General features: G+C 45.1%; 1 protein-coding gene across 9 annotated transcripts in view; it reads left to right on the forward strand.

Moving 5' to 3' along the window:
• Window positions 1-17211, forward strand: part of AMBRA1 (autophagy and beclin 1 regulator 1) — a 218057-nt gene that overhangs the window by 62342 nt on the left and 138504 nt on the right. For 6 of the 9 annotated variants that reach the window (XM_050757527.1, XM_050757529.1, XM_050757530.1 and 3 more), the window contains 3 exons: window positions 1710-1882; window positions 3435-3501; window positions 4075-5528. In XM_050757527.1, the coding sequence (XP_050613484.1) occupies window positions 1710-1882; window positions 3435-3501; window positions 4075-5528 (1694 nt within the window). The remainder of the gene's footprint in view (window positions 1-1709; window positions 1883-3434; window positions 3502-4074; window positions 5529-17211) is intronic. The other 3 variants (XM_050757534.1, XM_050757531.1, XM_050757532.1) reach the window with 1 other exon arrangement.

The following is a 17211-nucleotide window of genomic DNA, read 5'->3' on the forward strand; positions in this document are numbered from 1 at the left end:
TGGAGTACAGTGGCACGATCTCAGCTCACTACAACCTCCGCCTCCCAGGTTCAAGTGATAACTTCTGCCTCAGCCTCCCAAGTAGCTGGGATTACAGGCATGCGCCATCATGCCTGGCTAATTTTTATGTTTTCGGTAGAGACGGGGTTTCACTATGTTGGCCAAGCTGGTCTCAAACTCCTGACCTCAAGTGGTCCGCCTGCCTCAGCCTCCCAAAGTACTGGGCTTATAGGCGTGAGCCACCATGCCCAGCCTCTTTTGGTATTCTAAATACAGAGACTTGTTTACCATTGAGTTTTTAATTCTGGAAGAGCCTAACCGGGTTCTTTTTTTTTTTTTTTTTTTTTTTTTTTTTTTTTTGAGGCGGAGTCTTCACTCTGTCGCCCAGGCTGGAGTGCAGTGGCACCATCTCGGCTCACTGCAAGCTCCGCCTCCCGGGTTCGCGCCATTCTCCTGCCTCAGCCTCCGGAGTAGCTGGGACTACAGGCGCCCGCCACTGCGCCCGGCTAATTTTTTGTATTTTAGTAGAGACGGGGTTTCACCGTGTTAGCCAGGATGGTCTCGATCTCCTGACCTCGTGATCCGCCCGCCTCGGCCTCCCAAAGTGCAGGGATTGCAGGCGTGAGCCACCGCGCCCGGCCCCTAACCGGGTTCTTAGGACTACATCTGAATATATTGTGGTAGACATTGCCCACTTAATTAACAGGAAGTCTAATTCCCTGTCTTCCATTCCTTTTTGTTTTTTTTTGCAATAGCTTAAGCATGCCCTGAGATTGTCTTCCATTCTACTCGGGAGGCTGAGGCAGGAGAATGGCGGGAACCCGGGAGGCGGAGCTTGCAGTGAGCTGAGATCTGGCCACTGCACTCCAGCCTGGGCGACAGAGCGAGACTCCGTCTCAAAAAAAAAAAAAAAAAAAAGATGAACATCTGCTTTTGCTTCCTTTGGCCCATTGTGACATAGTACAGGAGAATCTAAGATATGTTCAGGATGGATTTCTATTGTGTAAGGGCAAAGATTGTCCTGTACTCCGATCATGATCATCAAAGCAAGATCCTCTTTGTCCTAGTAACTGGCTAGCAGGTTGTCTTGCACCATGTTGTGCACCAAGCTTGAGTTTTTCTCAGGCTTTAGATATAGGAACTGTGGGCTGGGCGCGGTGACTCACGCCTGTAATCCTAGCACTTTGGGAGACCAAGGCAGGAGGATTGCTTGAGTTCAGGAGTTCGAGACCAGCCTGGGCAGGATATTATACCAAAAATATTATACACAAAATTATACAAAATTAGCCGAGCATGGTGCCATGTGCCTGTGGTCCCAGCTACTTGGGAGGCTGAGGTGCGAGGAATGCTTGAACCTAGGAGGCAGAGGTTGCAGTGCGCTGAGATTGTGCCACTGCACTCCAGTCTGGGTAACAGAATGAAACCCCCTGTCAAAAAAAAAAAAAGAAAAAAAGAAGTAGGAACTGTGTATATATGCTTATTGCTTGTAGACTGTGAATAATTTGAAGAACTGAGCTGATTGTATAGTATTTGTCTGATAAATTAGTGGCACTGCCAGATCACTGATCTTCTACATCTTTTTACAAGGATGTATTTAAAGTAGTCACTAGACGTAGTCATTTTACCTTAAATGGACCTTTCTTGAAATTGACTTCCCAGTGTGCTGGTGGCTTGTAACCTGAGAATATCTGGAATTGGTTTGTTCACAGGGTGGCAGTGAAAGCTGGTTCACAGATAGCAACAATGCCATTGCCTCCCTGGCTTTCCACCCTACGGCTCAGCTCCTGCTGATTGCCACTGCCAATGAGATCCACTTCTGGGACTGGAGTCGACGGGAACCCTTTGCTGTGGTGAAGACAGCTAGTGAGATGGAACGGGTCCGGTGAGTGCGCTGCCCCATCAGCATTGTCTGGCACAGGACTGACATGATAGAGAACATTCTGCCGGCTGTCACTTTGGAAGACAGGTTGTTATCCCTGCTCAGGGGAAGTTGTCATCCTCACAGCTCCTCCTATGTTTTTTTTTTTTTTTTGGAGGCCGGGTCTCACTCTATCACCCAGGGTGGAGTACAGTGGTGCAATCTCGTCTCACTGTGACCTCTACCTCCTGGATTCAAGCTATTCTCGTGCCTCAGCCTGCTAAGTAGCTGGGATTGCAGGCGCCCACCACCACACCCGGCTCATTATTTTGTATTTTTAGTAGACACAGGGTTTCACCACGTTGTCCAGGATGGTCTTGAACTCCTGGCCTCAAGTGATCTGCCCACCTCAGCCTCCCAAAGTGCTGTGATTATAGGCGTAAGCCACCGTGCCCACCCCTGCCATTTTTTATTTTATTATTAAAGAGACAGGGTCTTGCTCTGTTACCCAGGCTGGAGTACAGTTGTGTAGCCATGACCTCATGGGCCCAAGTTACTGCAGCCTTGACCTCATGGGCCCAAGCAATCCTCCCACTTCAGTCTTGTGAGTGTCTGGGACTACAGGTGTGTGCAACCACTCTCAGCTAATTTTTAAATTTTTTTGTAGAGACGGGGGGTTTTCACTGTGTTGCTCAGGCTAGTCTTGAACTCCTGGCCTTCAGTGATCCTCCTGCTTTGGCCTCCCAGAGTGTTGGGATTATAGATGTGAGCCACTGCACCTGGCTGCCTCCTACTTTCTAAACAGCTGACTAATCAGCTGGGAGACACTCATTTTGTTCATTTCAGCTTTCCCTTATTGGCCTCCTCTTCTGAACTTTGGAGACCAAGATCATTAGACTCTCTTTTAGTTTCAAAGTTAACTGTGTTTTGGATAGTCCTTCTTTGGGAAAACCTGAAACAAGTTTGGGTGGTATTTTAGATACCTCGTTGGGTTGTCTTTGTATATCAAACTGGAAGATGGAGATGTAAGCATGTAATTGACATTTATTTAGTACTCAAGATCAAAACATATTGCCGCTATTAAAGATGATGCATTGTGTTTCTTTGGTCCTCTTGGATTTGCAGTCAAATACAGGCCAATTTTCTGGTTTCAGCTATGTCATTTAATGCTGGGTCTGTTCGTTGCCACCAAGATTCATGCTTCTTGCTGGTGTAGCTGCCATATGAGGGAAGAACTGATTCTGTGGCAGAGTATGAGAGCATTTTATGCTTTATGATTAGGATGAGCTCTTGTATTTGAGCAAAGATGTGCTTAATGTAGCTGTTTCCGGGGATGGAAACCCTAGGTGTTTTTCATGTGAAATCGTTATTTTTGTGATACATATTCCTTTACTCTGGCAAGAAGTATTGAGTGTTGTTATTTTAATCTCTTTGAAAGTTTTGAAAGTCTTGAATGAAGTGGATACCTGAGTGATACCAGTTATCAGTAATGATTGCTATAAATTTGAACACAAGTTTTCTCTTCTCAGTTAACATAATCTCTCTATGCGTGTCTTTGTCTCTTCTGTGATTTCAGTCTGGTGAGATTTGATCCACTTGGACACTACTTACTCACAGCAATTGTTAACCCCTCTAATCAACAGGTAAGTTAGTCCAGCAGTTCCAATTCCAGCTAAACTGTGAGTTCTTTTCCTAACTAGTATTCCAATTCTGATTATATTGGATTTAAATTCTCAATACCCAAGTCTTTCTTTCCAGTCAAAATTTAAAGCTAGCTTCAGATTGTATATTCAGGGTTATAGTCATAATCTTGACAGGAGAGTCGATTCTAAAACTCTCCAGTGATCGCCTCATTAGAAGTAACCCTTATCATCACTAGACAATGTTGGATAGCTTGTCACTCATGTGCCTCTGGCTGGTTGACATTTCGCTTCCCCTCACTGCTTCCATGTCATGGAGAGATATCTTTTGTAAGACAATTGGTTTGTCAGCTGCACTCATTCAGATATGCTGCTGATTGGGAGTGGAAATTTTAATACCATGGGATTATTCTAAATCTGAGGCCAGTTGTCAGTGCTTCAGGGGTAGAGTTGTTTCCTACCTGTGAACATTGTTTTCCTTGGATGATTGTCAGTGGTTAGTTTTTCTTGATTTACTTGGAGGTACTACCTAACTGCCTTGCTCTACCCCCTGCCCCATGCTGGTCCACGTTGCAGGGTGATGACGAACCAGAGATCCCCATAGATGGAACAGAATTATCCCACTACCGTCAGCGTGCCCTCCTGCAATCACAGCCAGTTCGCCGGACACCTCTCCTCCACAATTTCCTGCACATGCTGTCCTCCCGCTCTTCTGGCATCCAGGTGGGAGAGCAAAGCACAGTGCAAGATTCTGCTACCCCCTCACCCCCACCGCCTCCCCCTCAGCCCTCCACGGAGCGCCCCAGGACTTCCGCTTACATCAGGCTCCGACAGCGGGTCAGTTACCCCACAGCTGAGTGCTGCCAGCACCTTGGGATCCTGTGCCTTTGCAGCCGCTGCTCTGGCACTCGAGTTCCTTCCCTCTTGCCACACCAGGACAGTGTCCCCCCTGCTTCTGCCAGAGCTACTACCCCTTCCTTTTCTTTTGTACAGACCGAGCCCTTCCATCCCCCGGAGCAGGCCTCGTCAACGCAGCAGGACCAGGGCCTCCTGAACCGGCCGTCTGCCTTCAGTACAGTCCAGAGCAGCACTGCCGGCAACACGCTCCGCAACCTCAGTCTGGGTCCTACCCGCCGCTCTTTGGGAGGGCCTCTGTCTAGCCACCCTTCTAGGTATCACCGAGAAATAGCTCCCGGGTTGACAGGATCTGAGTGGACCCGGACAGTACTCAGTCTGAACTCCCGCTCTGAGGCGGAATCCATGCCCCCGCCCAGGACCAGTGCCTCTTCAGTGAGTTTGCTGTCTGTGCTGAGACAGCAGGAAGGTGGCTCTCAGGCATCTGTGTACACTTCAGCCACAGAAGGGAGGGGTTTTCCAGCATCAGGGTTGGCAACTGAGTCAGATGGAGGGAATGGCTCCAGCCAAAATAACTCGGGCAGCATTCGCCATGAGCTTCAGTGTGACCTGAGACGCTTCTTTTTGGAGTATGACCGGCTTCAGGAGCTGGATCAGAGCCTGAGTGGGGAAGCTCCCCAGACCCAGCAGGCCCAGGAAATGCTCAACAATAACCTTGAATCTGAAAGGCCAGGCCCTTCCCACCAGCCCACCCCACACAGCAGTGAGAACAACTCCAACCTGTCCCGTGGCCACCTGAATCGCTGTCGTGCTTGCCACAATCTCCTGACCTTCAACAACGATACCCTGCGCTGGGAAAGAACCACACCTAACTACTCCTCTGGCGAGGCTAGCTCCTCCTGGCAGGTCCCCAGCTCCTTTGAGGGTGTGCCATCGAGTGGCAGCCAGTTACCACCTCTTGAGCGGACTGAGGGCCAAACGCCCAGCTCCAGCAGGCTGGAGTTGAGCAGCTCTGCTAGTCCGCAGGAGGAGAGGACTGTGGGGGTGGCCTTTAACCAGGAGACAGGCCACTGGGAAAGAATTTACACCCAGTCCAGCAGATCTGGAACTGTGTCACAGGAGGCCTTACATCAGGATATGCCTGAGGAAAGCTCTGAGGAGGATTCACTCAGGAGGTAAGCAGTTGCTTTCCTGTCTTCTCCTGCATCCCTTGCTTTTCTCCTTGTATCATTTCCTTCAGTCCTATAGATGTTGTGGCTGTATTTGGAGTGTCTGGGACCCACGCATCTGCTTCTGATCTCCCCATTGCATTTTCTTGGAAAATCTTGCTCTGGTGGCAGAGATAGGATAGGGCCTAGCAGTATGAGTCAGTTGGCTGTGCTAGCTCTATTTCTGGCTAAGCTCAAGGTTCTGGCTTTAGCCTTGAAAGGAGAGTGTAGATTAGGTTAGAGAGGCATGAGGAGATGGAATCATTGACTTTCTCTGCCCTGCTTTTTGACCTTCTTGAGATGTTGTATGTGCAGGACTACTTATTGTGAGACAAAACAATGTCCCAGCGTGCCTAGGAATAAGTAAAAGAGAACCCTGCATGGTACAGATTAGTCTATTGATTCTTTGCTGATTGTGTTGCTTTGGACAAGCGAGTTCACTTCCTAATCCTTATCTTTTGGAACACTGCAGTTTGACAAAAGGAAAAGAAAAAAATATGTATATCTATATATATATATGTATGTCAAGGAAAGTTCCAATTTTTTCAGAGATACTTGTTTTTGGACAGCCTATTAGTTGCTCAGTTGAGATTCTCTGAATGGACCTTCCAGATGGACATTCACCTTGGGGTGGAGAAGAAGAAGAATTCATGGAAGGAAGGACTCTCCATACTCGGATTGGCATCCTAGCCAACTCTTTCATGGCAGAAACAGAGTGGGTGTAGTTGATCGCCCACCACATGTTCCATGAATGGCTATGTGCGCATCTATCTTGATTTATTAGGGACTTCTTTCTGTAATTTTGTAAAGGTCAAAGCTAGCATAATCACCAACTCCCAGAATATGCCTGTTGGATCCAAACAGCATATTGCGCTGCATTACATCCTCTGTTGAAGCAACTGAAATTTCTCTGACATAAGCTTCTAACAAGGGTGGGAATATGAATTATGCACATAATGTACTTGTTATTTTGGGAGGATGCTTTAGACAGTCACTCAGTCAATAAGTATTAGTTGAATGGTTACAAATTTTCTAGTACTGTGCTAGGCACTGTGGGAAATACAAAAGAAGTATAATACATGGTCTTTACCAACCTGAGTCTACAGTGTTATTGTGGAGGCAAGACAACAAAATTTTTCAAAAGTGTAGATGAGCAAATGCTTCATTGTGTGGTACTGAGATTGGATGTAGTCTCAGAGAAAGGGAAGTATCATCCAAGAAGGCTTTGCAAAATCAAGTCTTGAAAGATGGGTAGGATTTGGAGAAGGAAAGACCTTTTTATTTTAGGGAACCAGCACATGCCAGGGAGGAAAGGGTATAGTGCATGTAGGTTCTTAGGCATTTACTAAGGGCTTGGGGTGGGAAACAGAGGGAGACTTGACTGGATGTGAAAGATAAACAAAACAGAGAGGTTTGCTAACTCTGCTCATATACTTGAAACCAGTTCTGGATTAACGGCTCCTCAATTCCTGGTTTTGGAATATTGTGCCTTGCATACTGGTCTTCATCAGGGGCCCGAGCCTCTCTTCTTCCTCTTTGCCAAGAGACGTGAGAAGGCAGTCAACACAGTGCATGACATGTAGTAGGCACTTAAAAAGTTTATTAAAGATCGCTGTAAAAGGACTGTCTTCAGTCACTGCTCTAAGAAACCAAGCAGTTGCTGTTTCTGTAATACCAGTGGACTCTGGTTAGCTTTTGTCCATTCTGCTTTAGTAGTACCTCTTCATGTACTATTCTGAGAAATACCTGAGTGGTTTAAAATAAACTTTATTGTTTGATCATAATTAGTGATACCAGTTACTGCCCAGTGCGGTGGCTCATGCCCGTAATCCCAGAACTGTGGGAGGCTGAGTCGGGTGGACCACTTGAGGTCAGGAGTTCGAGACCAACCTGGCCAACATGGTAAAACCCTGTCTCTACTAAAAATACAAAAATTAGTAGGGCTTGGTGGCGCAGGCCAGTAGTCCCAGCTACTTGGGAGGCTGAGGCAGGAGAATCACTTGAACCCAGGAGACGGACGTTGTAGTGAGCCAAGATTGCGCCTCTGTACTCCAGCCTGGGTGATGGAGCAAGACTCCATCTCAAGAAAAAAAAAAAAGAGAGATACCAGTTACTGAGGGCCTACTATGTGTTAGGTATTATGTTCTTGCTTTGAAATAATTCCTTCTGCTTTCAACAACAATTCTATGCAAGTCAGGTATTCAATTTTCCATTTTATAGTTGAGGAAAGTGAGGCTCAGGGAAGTCAGTTTCTTGTTAAAGATCATATAATAGGTCTCTGAGTGAGAATATGAACTCTGGTCTTCATGACTAAAGATTTGTGCAAGCTGCCCTTCATGGCATTTTCCTTAATATGATAACTTTTTTTTTTTTTTTTTTTGAGACAGAGTCTCGCTCTGTCGCCCAGGCTGGAGTGCAGTGGCGCGATCTCGGCTCACTGCAAGCTCCGCCTCCCGGGTTCACGCCATTCTCCTGCCTCAGCCTCCCGAGTAGCTGGGACTACAGGCGCCCACAACCGCGCCCGGCTAATTTTTTGTATTTTTAGTTGAGACGGGGTTTCACCGTGGTCTCAATCTCCTGACCTTGTGATCCGCCCGCCTCGGCCTCCCAAAGTGCTGGGATTACAGGCGTGAGCCACCGCGCCCGGCCAATATGATAACTTTTTAAAAAATTTTTTGAGATGGAGTTTCACTCTTGTTGCCCAGGCTAGAGTGCAATGGTGTGATCTCAGCTCACCACAACCTCCGTCTCCTGGGTTCAAGCAATTCTCCTATTTCAGCTTCCCGAGTAGCTGGTATTACAGGCATGCGCCACCATGCCTGGCTAATTTTGTATTTTCAGTAGAGACAGGTTTTCTCCATGTTGATCAGGCTGGTCTTGAACTCCCGACCTCAGGTGATCTGCCCGCCTCAGCCTCCCAAAGTGCTGGGATTACAGGTGTGAGCCACCGCGCCTGGCCGTAACTTCATTTTTAAGTGAACCACTTTTTTTCTTTTAACATTTTATTATGGAAATCTTCAAACATATATAAAACCAAAAAGTATAACTGAGTTTCCATACACCTATAATCTGACTTCAAAGGTTATCAATGCTTGGCTAGCTTTCTTTAATCTATATTCCATCTGCTCCCCCCAACTAGATATCAGATAATTTTGTCTGTAAACACTAGATTTTCTAGAGCAGTGCTGTCCAATAAAACTTCTTACGCTGATGGAAATGTTCTGTATCTGTGCTATGTAAGATGGTAGCCACTAGCCACATGTGGCTATTGAGCATTTGAAATGCTGCTACTGTTATCTGAGAAAATAAATGTAATCTTTAAATTTTTAATTAATGTGAATAATCACATGTGACTCACGGCTATGATATTGTACATCTAAAATATTATTAATCACTTAATAAAGTAGGTTATTTAAAACCCAGAAACTACTGGGCAGGTGCGGTGGCTCACGCCTGTAATCCCACACTTTGAGACACCAAGGCAGGCAGATTTCCTGAGGTCAGGAGTTCGAGACCAGCCTGGCTAATGTGGTAAAACCCCGTCTCTATTAAAAATACAAAAAAAAAAATTAGCCAGGCATGGTGGTACATGCCTGTAGTCCTAGCTACTTGGGAGGCTGAGGCAGGAGAATCACTTGGACCCAGGGAGGCAGAGGTTGCAGAGAGCCGAGATCGCACCACTGCACTCCAGCATGGGCGACAGAGCGAGACTCTGTTTGAAAAAAAAAAAAAAAAAAAGCCCAGAAACTATTGAGGATGTACCATAATTTTTTGTTTAAATATTTTTTTCTTTTCTGGTGCCAAAAAATGTATGCATTGTGGTTTAAAGTTCAACCATCTCGCTGTAAACAATTTTATATTTATGCTCATTTTCTTTTAAAATATACAAATAACTCAGGATTCTCATTTTAAAATAGTATATTAACTCGGTAGTTACATTATTTATATGGAATCACTTTTAAATGAGCTAGGATGTTGTATACCATGAAGGCTGACAGCTGTCTCAAAAATGAGATATGTTGTAAAATATTCTAAGTACGTACACATTAAAGAAGGACTACCATTTGAATGGCTGCATTCTGGTGTAAATCACTAAGACAAACAGGTGCTAGTCTGCCTCTTCTGCCTTCTAAAGGGACTGAAAGTCTCTAGGTGATGAGCCAACCCTTGCTTCTAGTTCTCCAGCAGGTGTCACTGTTGGGCTGCTGCTGCTAGGTTAGGATGGCTGGGAAGAAAAGGTGTCCCTACTGTTGGTGCACGAGGTTGGATCTTTTAACAAAGCCTGTTTTTGTAGATGACAGTTGTTCTTGAGTGAGTGGAGTTCACAAAAGGCGACTGTACTTGAAAGGAGAAAGTTTTGTTCATTGGCCTTGTAGTAGGAGATAGGCTAAGGTGAGATGTTTGGATCCTTGATGCTGCTGGAATATTTAATAGTGTTTGCAAATAGTGACGGTATTAATAAGCATACGGTGTGTATTTCAGTGTAGCTGTGTGCTGCCAAGTGGTAATAACCAGTACACAGTTTGTCTCCTTTTGCCTGTGGACAGTGGAAGACGAGCTGTCTTTTTATAATAGTCTGATGCTACATTGCAACTTGAGTGGCAGGCCCTTGCTTCACTACAAAGAAACGATTTCTCTGTGGGAGTGCAGAATCCAGCAGAAGATCAGGGTATTGTGGCTCCTTGCAGTAGGGTGCCCTTGGCCTTTAAAGGCTGGTATTAGGAAAAAGAAAATGGCTTCAATGGCAAGTTAAAACTGGAGGGAACCTAGAACTTCTGTAGTTCAATCTCCCTCTCTGATGAGAAAACAGAGAGAGTAAATTATTTCTTAAAGAAGTGTTTATAAGCAAAAGTGGGATTCGAACTCCTGGGCCCTGAAGAGGGCACCCTTTCCTCCATTTCATTTGAAATTAGTGCCTTCAAACAGCAGTTTTCTTTGTCAAAACCTCTGTTGCTCAGTAGGTCATTGCCTGAGGGGGTTCTTCATTCAGCTCTTATTGTAAGAAATTGGAGGTCTGTTAGTTAATTTGTAATTATTATTGTTGAGCAGAATGGTAACTAACGCAATGCTTCTAGGAGAAATGCTGTTTTAGTTAGTTATTTGCCCATAGAACTACATTGATTAGTTCTAATAAAGTGATCCCTGTTAGGGGTGTTCATTATTAAAATTCCAGCAACTGAGAGAGATGAAAATTGGTCTCAATCTCCTCCTAGAAGCACTAATTGTTTCTGTACTCTGTCTCCAGGTAGTTAAGAAAGGCTTGGGTCTGGAGTATTTTGTAAGACTGTGTTCTGAGAATTTAGGTCTTTTTCTCTCATGATAGATGAAGACTGAGGAAGCACATTGATGGCCTTAGTGTGAAATGTGGCCAGAACATCAAAGGTTAGAGTTAGAAGCCCTCACTGGGTTGCTAAGTTTCTTAGACTTCTCTGGGGGAATTACTTTGGAGCTTAGAACAGTCTGAAGCCCTTTGAGGCTTCATAGACCACCATACTTATTTGATCCCTCAGCTCCCATCACCTGGGAATTCTCCAGGGAGGCCTCAGCCCAACCATCACTGATGGAGGAAGATAAATGGGTGTGTCTGCAGGGCTGATTGTAGGTCCACAAAAGGGGGCTGGCAACCTAAAAATGAGGAAAGTAGCAGTCTTCTTAGCCTGACTGGTATAGAAAGGGGTCCAAATTTAGTAGTTTTCCATGCAGTTGATCTAGCCGAGTCTAAAGAGTTTTGATATCTAATCTCTACCAGTTTCTTTGGATGGGGAATATACACAATTTATTATTCAAAACCCAGCACAGCTGTCACCGTGTCCTTTGGGAAACCTTCCCTGATCGCCCCAAGTAATCACTTCCTTTTCTTTGTTGCATGTGTAGTAGATACTTCTTTGTGATATTGCAGCCATGACAGAAAATTATTTGTTTACGTGTCAGTGAGCTCCCTGAAGGCAGTGATCATGTCTGTATATATCCCTTCTCTACCTAGAATACTACCTGGCCACACGGTAGATGCTCAGTAAATGTTAGTTGAATTGAATAAGTAGAATTGAAGTTATATTCCTTATGATTTTGAATGCAATATAAGTTCTGTTTGGCCTTTTAAGTAAAAAAGATAAAAAGCCTGTTACTATATCACATCATTTGGTCTTACAGAGTTGTTGGCTCAATAATTACTTGTTAAATAAATGAAGTGGTATTACCTAGAGTTGTACAAGAAAGTCACACCTTCCATAACTTGAGCTCTGGTAACCTCTGATGTTTCACTGTGCGCTATGTTCCTAACTTGTGAATGGGCTGTCCTGAAGCCTGTAATAAGTCTGTGGCACCTGGCCAACATGTGTCCTTTATATTGGCTTTACACTGATGACTCAGGGCCTGCACCTTCCTTGAGAGCACTGGCATCATATGCAGCCTTCCATTTTGTTTATCTTTTTGGTACCCCATTCATATTGAATACAGCTTGCTCTTGAGACCATTTTGTTGGTCTTTGGCTTGGCATCTCAATAATATCTCTGCCAGTCAGTGCTGTTGGTATTTTTTTTGTCCTTAAAGATTCTTCTGCAATCTTTATGAAGGTATACTTGGTCTTGATTTAGTTCAAAAATTACATGTGGGTAATCCAATTTAAATGCGAAGGTTCTTTCCCACTGATGCTTTATTTTTCTTTAAGTTTCTGTGGAAGGCTTTCATTAAATTTGCTTGGAAGTAGGATTTTTAGGGTTTGAGAAAATGTGTGCTCTCATCTTTTGTTTTGGAGTCTGAGCATCATTAGAATGAACCTTTTTAAGTTTTGGGATACTTGTAGGTCCTTTTTTTCTTGTGGAGGTCAGAATCCTTATGTTAGCAGAAAGTTTTGCTTTACCTCTAATTATACAGGGTGTGAATAGTTCCCCCTGAAAAAACTGGTGGAATTGTTGTCTGTGGTATTCAAGATACAATACAATAAACCCTTCCTAACTTCTGAGTTCCTCTTAGTTAGAAGTTCAGCATTTAAGGACAAATAGGGAAGAATTCTCAACCGGGAGATCTTCATTTGTGATACAGGCAAATTATGACATGTTCTTTCTGGGAAGAAAGAGGAGCAAGTATTGGGAAATAAAAAGGAGACAAAGCCTGTGATGGAATTAACAAACTTAGTTTAAGAGAGGTAAGGGAAGGGAAGCTGGGGAAGGTAAACTCAGGCTTTAGAAGTACTGAGGGCTGGGCATGGTGGCTCATGCCTGTAATCCCAGCACTTTGAGAAGCCAAGGTGGGCAGATGGTTTGAGCTCAGGAGTTCGAGACCAGCCTGGGCAACATGGTGAAACCCCATCTCTACAAAAAGCTCAAAATTTAGCTGGGTGTCATGGCATGTGCCTGTAGTCCCAGCTACTCAGGGGACTGAGGTGGGAGGATCGCTTGAGCTCAGAGGTTGAGGCTGCAGTGAGCCATGATTGTGTCTCTGTACTACAGCCTGGGCAACAGAGTGGAGACCTTGTCTGTAAGAAGAAAGAAGAGAGAACTGAGGAGTATGCACAAGGGCTGCTCCATAGATGAGTTTGGTTCTTCCTAGTAACCCTGAGAGTTGGACTTGTAAACTGTGATTGATCCATGCATGCATCCATTCACGCATTCCATTAACAGATATTTACTAAGCACCTGCTGCATTCCAGGTGCTATTTATTTTATTTTATTTTGAGATGGAGTTTCACTCTTTTTTTTTTTTTTTTTTTTTTTTTTTTGAGACGGAGTCTCGCTCTGCCACCCAGGCTGGAGTGCAGTGGCCGGATCTCAGCTCACTGCAAGCTCCGCCTCCCGGGTTCACGCCATTCTCCTGCCTCAGCCTCCCGAGTAGCTGGGACTACAGGCGCCCGCCACCTCGCCCGGCTAGTTTTGTTTTTTTTTTTTTTTTTTTTTTTTTTTTTGAGACGGAGTCTGGCTCTGTCACCCAGGCTGGAGTGCAGTGGCGAGATCTCGGCTCACTGCAAGCTCCGCCTCCCGGGTTTACGCCATTCTCCTGCCTCAGCCTCCCGAGTAGCTGGGACTACAGGCGCCCGCCACCTCGCCTGGCTAGTTTTTTGTATTTTTTAGTAGAGACGGGGTTTCACCGTGTTAGCCAGGATGGTCTCGATCTCCTGACCTCGTGATCCGCCCGTCTCGGCCTCCCAAAGTGCTGGGATTACAGGCTTGAGCCACCGCGCCCGGCCTGGAGTTTCACTCTTGTTGCCCAGACTGGAGTGCAATGGTGCGATCTTGGGCTCACTGCAACCTCCGCCTCCCGGGTTCAAGTGATTCTTTTGCCTCTGCCTCTCAAGTAGCTGGGATTACAGGCTCCTGCCACCACTCCTGGCTAATTTTGTTTGTATTTTTAGTAAAGACGGGTTTTCGCCATGTTGGCCAGGCTGGTCTTGAACTCCTGACCTCTGGTGCTCTGCCCGCCTCGGCCTCCCAAAGTGCTGGGATTACAAGCATGAGCCACTGCGCCTGGCTGGCACCAGATGCTATTTAAATGCCGGCAATAATTCTCTCTTATAAAAAAATAAGATACCTGGTATGCCAGACAGCGACAAATTCTATGACAAAAAAGAGAAATGTATAGAAAATGTAGGGGATGCTGCAATTTGAAATAGGATCATCAAAAAAGGGTTGATAAGGTTACACTGGAGCAGAGGAGACCTTAAAGAAATGCGAAAGCAAACCCCGTCGAAACTAGGGGAAGGACATTTTATACAGAGGAAAGGGCAAATGCAAAATCCCTGAGATGCTTGGCACCGTCAGCAAGTGCAGCTGGAGCACAGCAAGGGATGGAGTGATAGAAGATGAAGTTGGAGAGGTGACAAGGATGAGATTATGCAGGGTCTTCTAAGCCATTTAAGAGATTTTTTTCCTCTTCCTTTGAGTGACTTGGGAAGCCATCAGAAGTGGAGTAGCATGATCTTATATTTTAGAAAGATAACTGTGGCTGCTGGTTGAGAATAGACCTAGGAGTTAAGTAGCGTAAATTAAAGCCAGTCCAACTCCGCGCAGTTTTAGATTGATTTGTGTCTTGAGACTGTGTTGAAAACTGAGAAGGAGGAGTGACTGATTCTGTCAGAGTAAGAGAGGCCTTAAATGTTTGGGTGAAGAGCTGATGAATGGGTGAACAAATGAATGAATCAGTCCTCTCAGCTGGCATATTACCTGCAAGAAAGCCCCTCCACTCTTCCCCAAACTCCAAATAAGAAGGTGTGTTATTGAAACTGTGAGGGAGAGCTTGAAAAATTTATCGTAAACAAGAGATCGTACATGGAAATGAAATGCCTGTTTTTTTGCTGCTTACAAAACTATTGCCAATTCATTTGTAAAAAAGTAAACATTACAGAAATGTATGATTGTAGGAAGTGAATATCCTCTCAAAGCCACTGCTCAGAGATCTGCTATTAACAATTTGTGCATGTGTTAACTCCAGAATTTTTTCTGTGCTAATGAAAACACATTTTTCCATTTATTTATTTTAATTCTTTTCCTTTTTTTTTTTTTTTCTTTTGAGACAGAGTCTCGCTTTGTAGCCCAGGCTGGAGTGCAGTGGTGTGATCTTGGCTCACTGCATCCTCTACCTCTTGGACTCAAGCGATTCTCGTGCCTCAGCCTACTGAGTAGCTGGAATTACAAGTGTGCGCCACCACGCCTGGCTAATTTTTGTATTTTTAGTAGAGATGGGGTTTCATCATGTTGGCCATGTCTTTTTTTTTTTTTTGAGACGGAGTCTCGCTCTGTCGCCCAGGCTGGAGTGCAGTGGCCAGATCTCAGCTCACTGCAAGCTCCGCCTCCCGGGTTCCCGCCATTCTCCTGCCTCAGCCTCCCGAGTAGCTGGGACCACAGGCGCCGCCACCTCGCCCGGCTAATTTTTTGTGGTTTTAGTAGAGACGGGGTTTCGCCGTGTTAGCCAGGATGGTCTCGATCTCCTGACCTTGTGATCCGCCCGTCTCGGCCTCCCAAAGTGCTGGGATTACAGGCTTGAGCCACCGCGCCCGGCCCATGTCTTGTTTTCTTTTTCAGTGTTGCAGGATTTTTGTGTACTTAAGTGTTTTTAGAAGATGAAGTTCTAGAAGTGGAATTGCTAGTGCCCGAGTATCAGCGTTGTTAGTGGTAAATGAAAATTAATTGTATAGTACTCATTATTACTAATGTAAGATGTATAAAGTATTTCCTATTTCCTGTTTTATTTAACTGAACATTATTTCATAGATTTCATAGATTAGAACTCTTAAGGCCGGGCACTGTGGCTCACGCCTGTAATCCCAGCAGTTTGGGAGGCTGAGGCGGGCGAATCACGAGGTCAGGAGTTTGAGACCAGCCTGGCCAACACGGTGAAACCCCGTCTCTACTAAAAATACAAAAATTAACTGGACATGGTGGTGGGTGCCTGTAATCCCAGCTACTCGGGAGGCTGAGGCAAGAGAATCGCATGAAGTCGGAAGGCAGAGGTTGCAGTGAGCCGAGATCGCACCACTGCACTCCAGCCTGGGCAAAAGAGGGAAACAACGTCTCAAAAGAACTCTTAAACCTTTCCTCCCGCCATAAGCTCTTAAACTTATCAGTAGTAAATTCTCCTACCATGGGTTTTCAGGAGCTTCCTCCTAAAGTTTTTGAGAAAAACTTTTGTTTTATTCTAATAATTGCCACCTTAAGTTGTTAGTGTACATTTGTTCTCTGACACCCTTGTATGAGAAAAACATAGCCCTGTTCTATCTCTGACAATCACATACATACTGGCCTTCGTCCACTTAGTCTTCTGTGTCTTATTAAGTGACTGGAAAAATCCAGGCATCTCTTGCCTCTTTATAAGACAGTAATTTTATATTAATTAATTAATTTATTTATTTTTGAGGCATAGTCTTGCTCTGTCACCCAGGCTAGAGTACAGTGGCATGATCTCAGCTCACTGCAACCTCCGCCTCCTTGGTTCAAGTGATTCTCCTGCCTCAGCCTCCTGAGTAGCTGGGATTACAGGTGCCCACCACCACTCCCGGCTAATTTTTCATATTTTTAGTAGAGATAGGTTTCACCATGTTGGCCAGGCTGGTCTCGACCTCCTGACCTCAAGTGATCCACTCCCCTTGGCCTCGCAAAGTATTGGGATTACAGGTGTGAGCCACCTCTCCCAGCTGGCAGTAACATTTAGATATCGAATGTATTTGTCATTGGGGGTGGTTAGGCAACCCATTTTCTCTTTGGCAATATGGGAATGAGGACAGAGTGAAGGAGGGGTATCATTCTGTTAATCTTTCTTTCTTTTTTTTTTTTTTTTGAGACGGAGTTTTGTTCTGTCACCCGGGCTGGAGTGCAGTGGCAGATCTCTGCTCACTCTAACCTCCAACTCGCGAATTCAAGTGATTCTTCTGCCTCAGCCTCCCGAGTAGCTGGGATTACAGGTGCCCACCACCACGCCCAGCTAATTTTTGTATTTTTAGTAGAGACAGGGTTTTGCCATATTGGCTGGGCTGGTCTTGAACTCCTGACCTCAGATGACCTGGCCACTGCGCCCAGCCTCATTCTGTTAATCTTTCTTACCTTTGCTGCTCACCTGCCTGAGTAGGTTACTCTGTTTGAGCCTCTGAATTCTGTGTGTGTTCTCTGCCCTACCCTCTATGTCAGGCATTGGCAGGCTTTTTGTAAAGGTCAAGATAGTAAAT

The sequence above is a fragment of the Macaca thibetana genome, chromosome 14 (assembly GCF_024542745.1).
Source record: "Macaca thibetana thibetana isolate TM-01 chromosome 14, ASM2454274v1, whole genome shotgun sequence".
NCBI lineage: Eukaryota > Metazoa > Chordata > Mammalia > Primates > Cercopithecidae > Macaca > Macaca thibetana.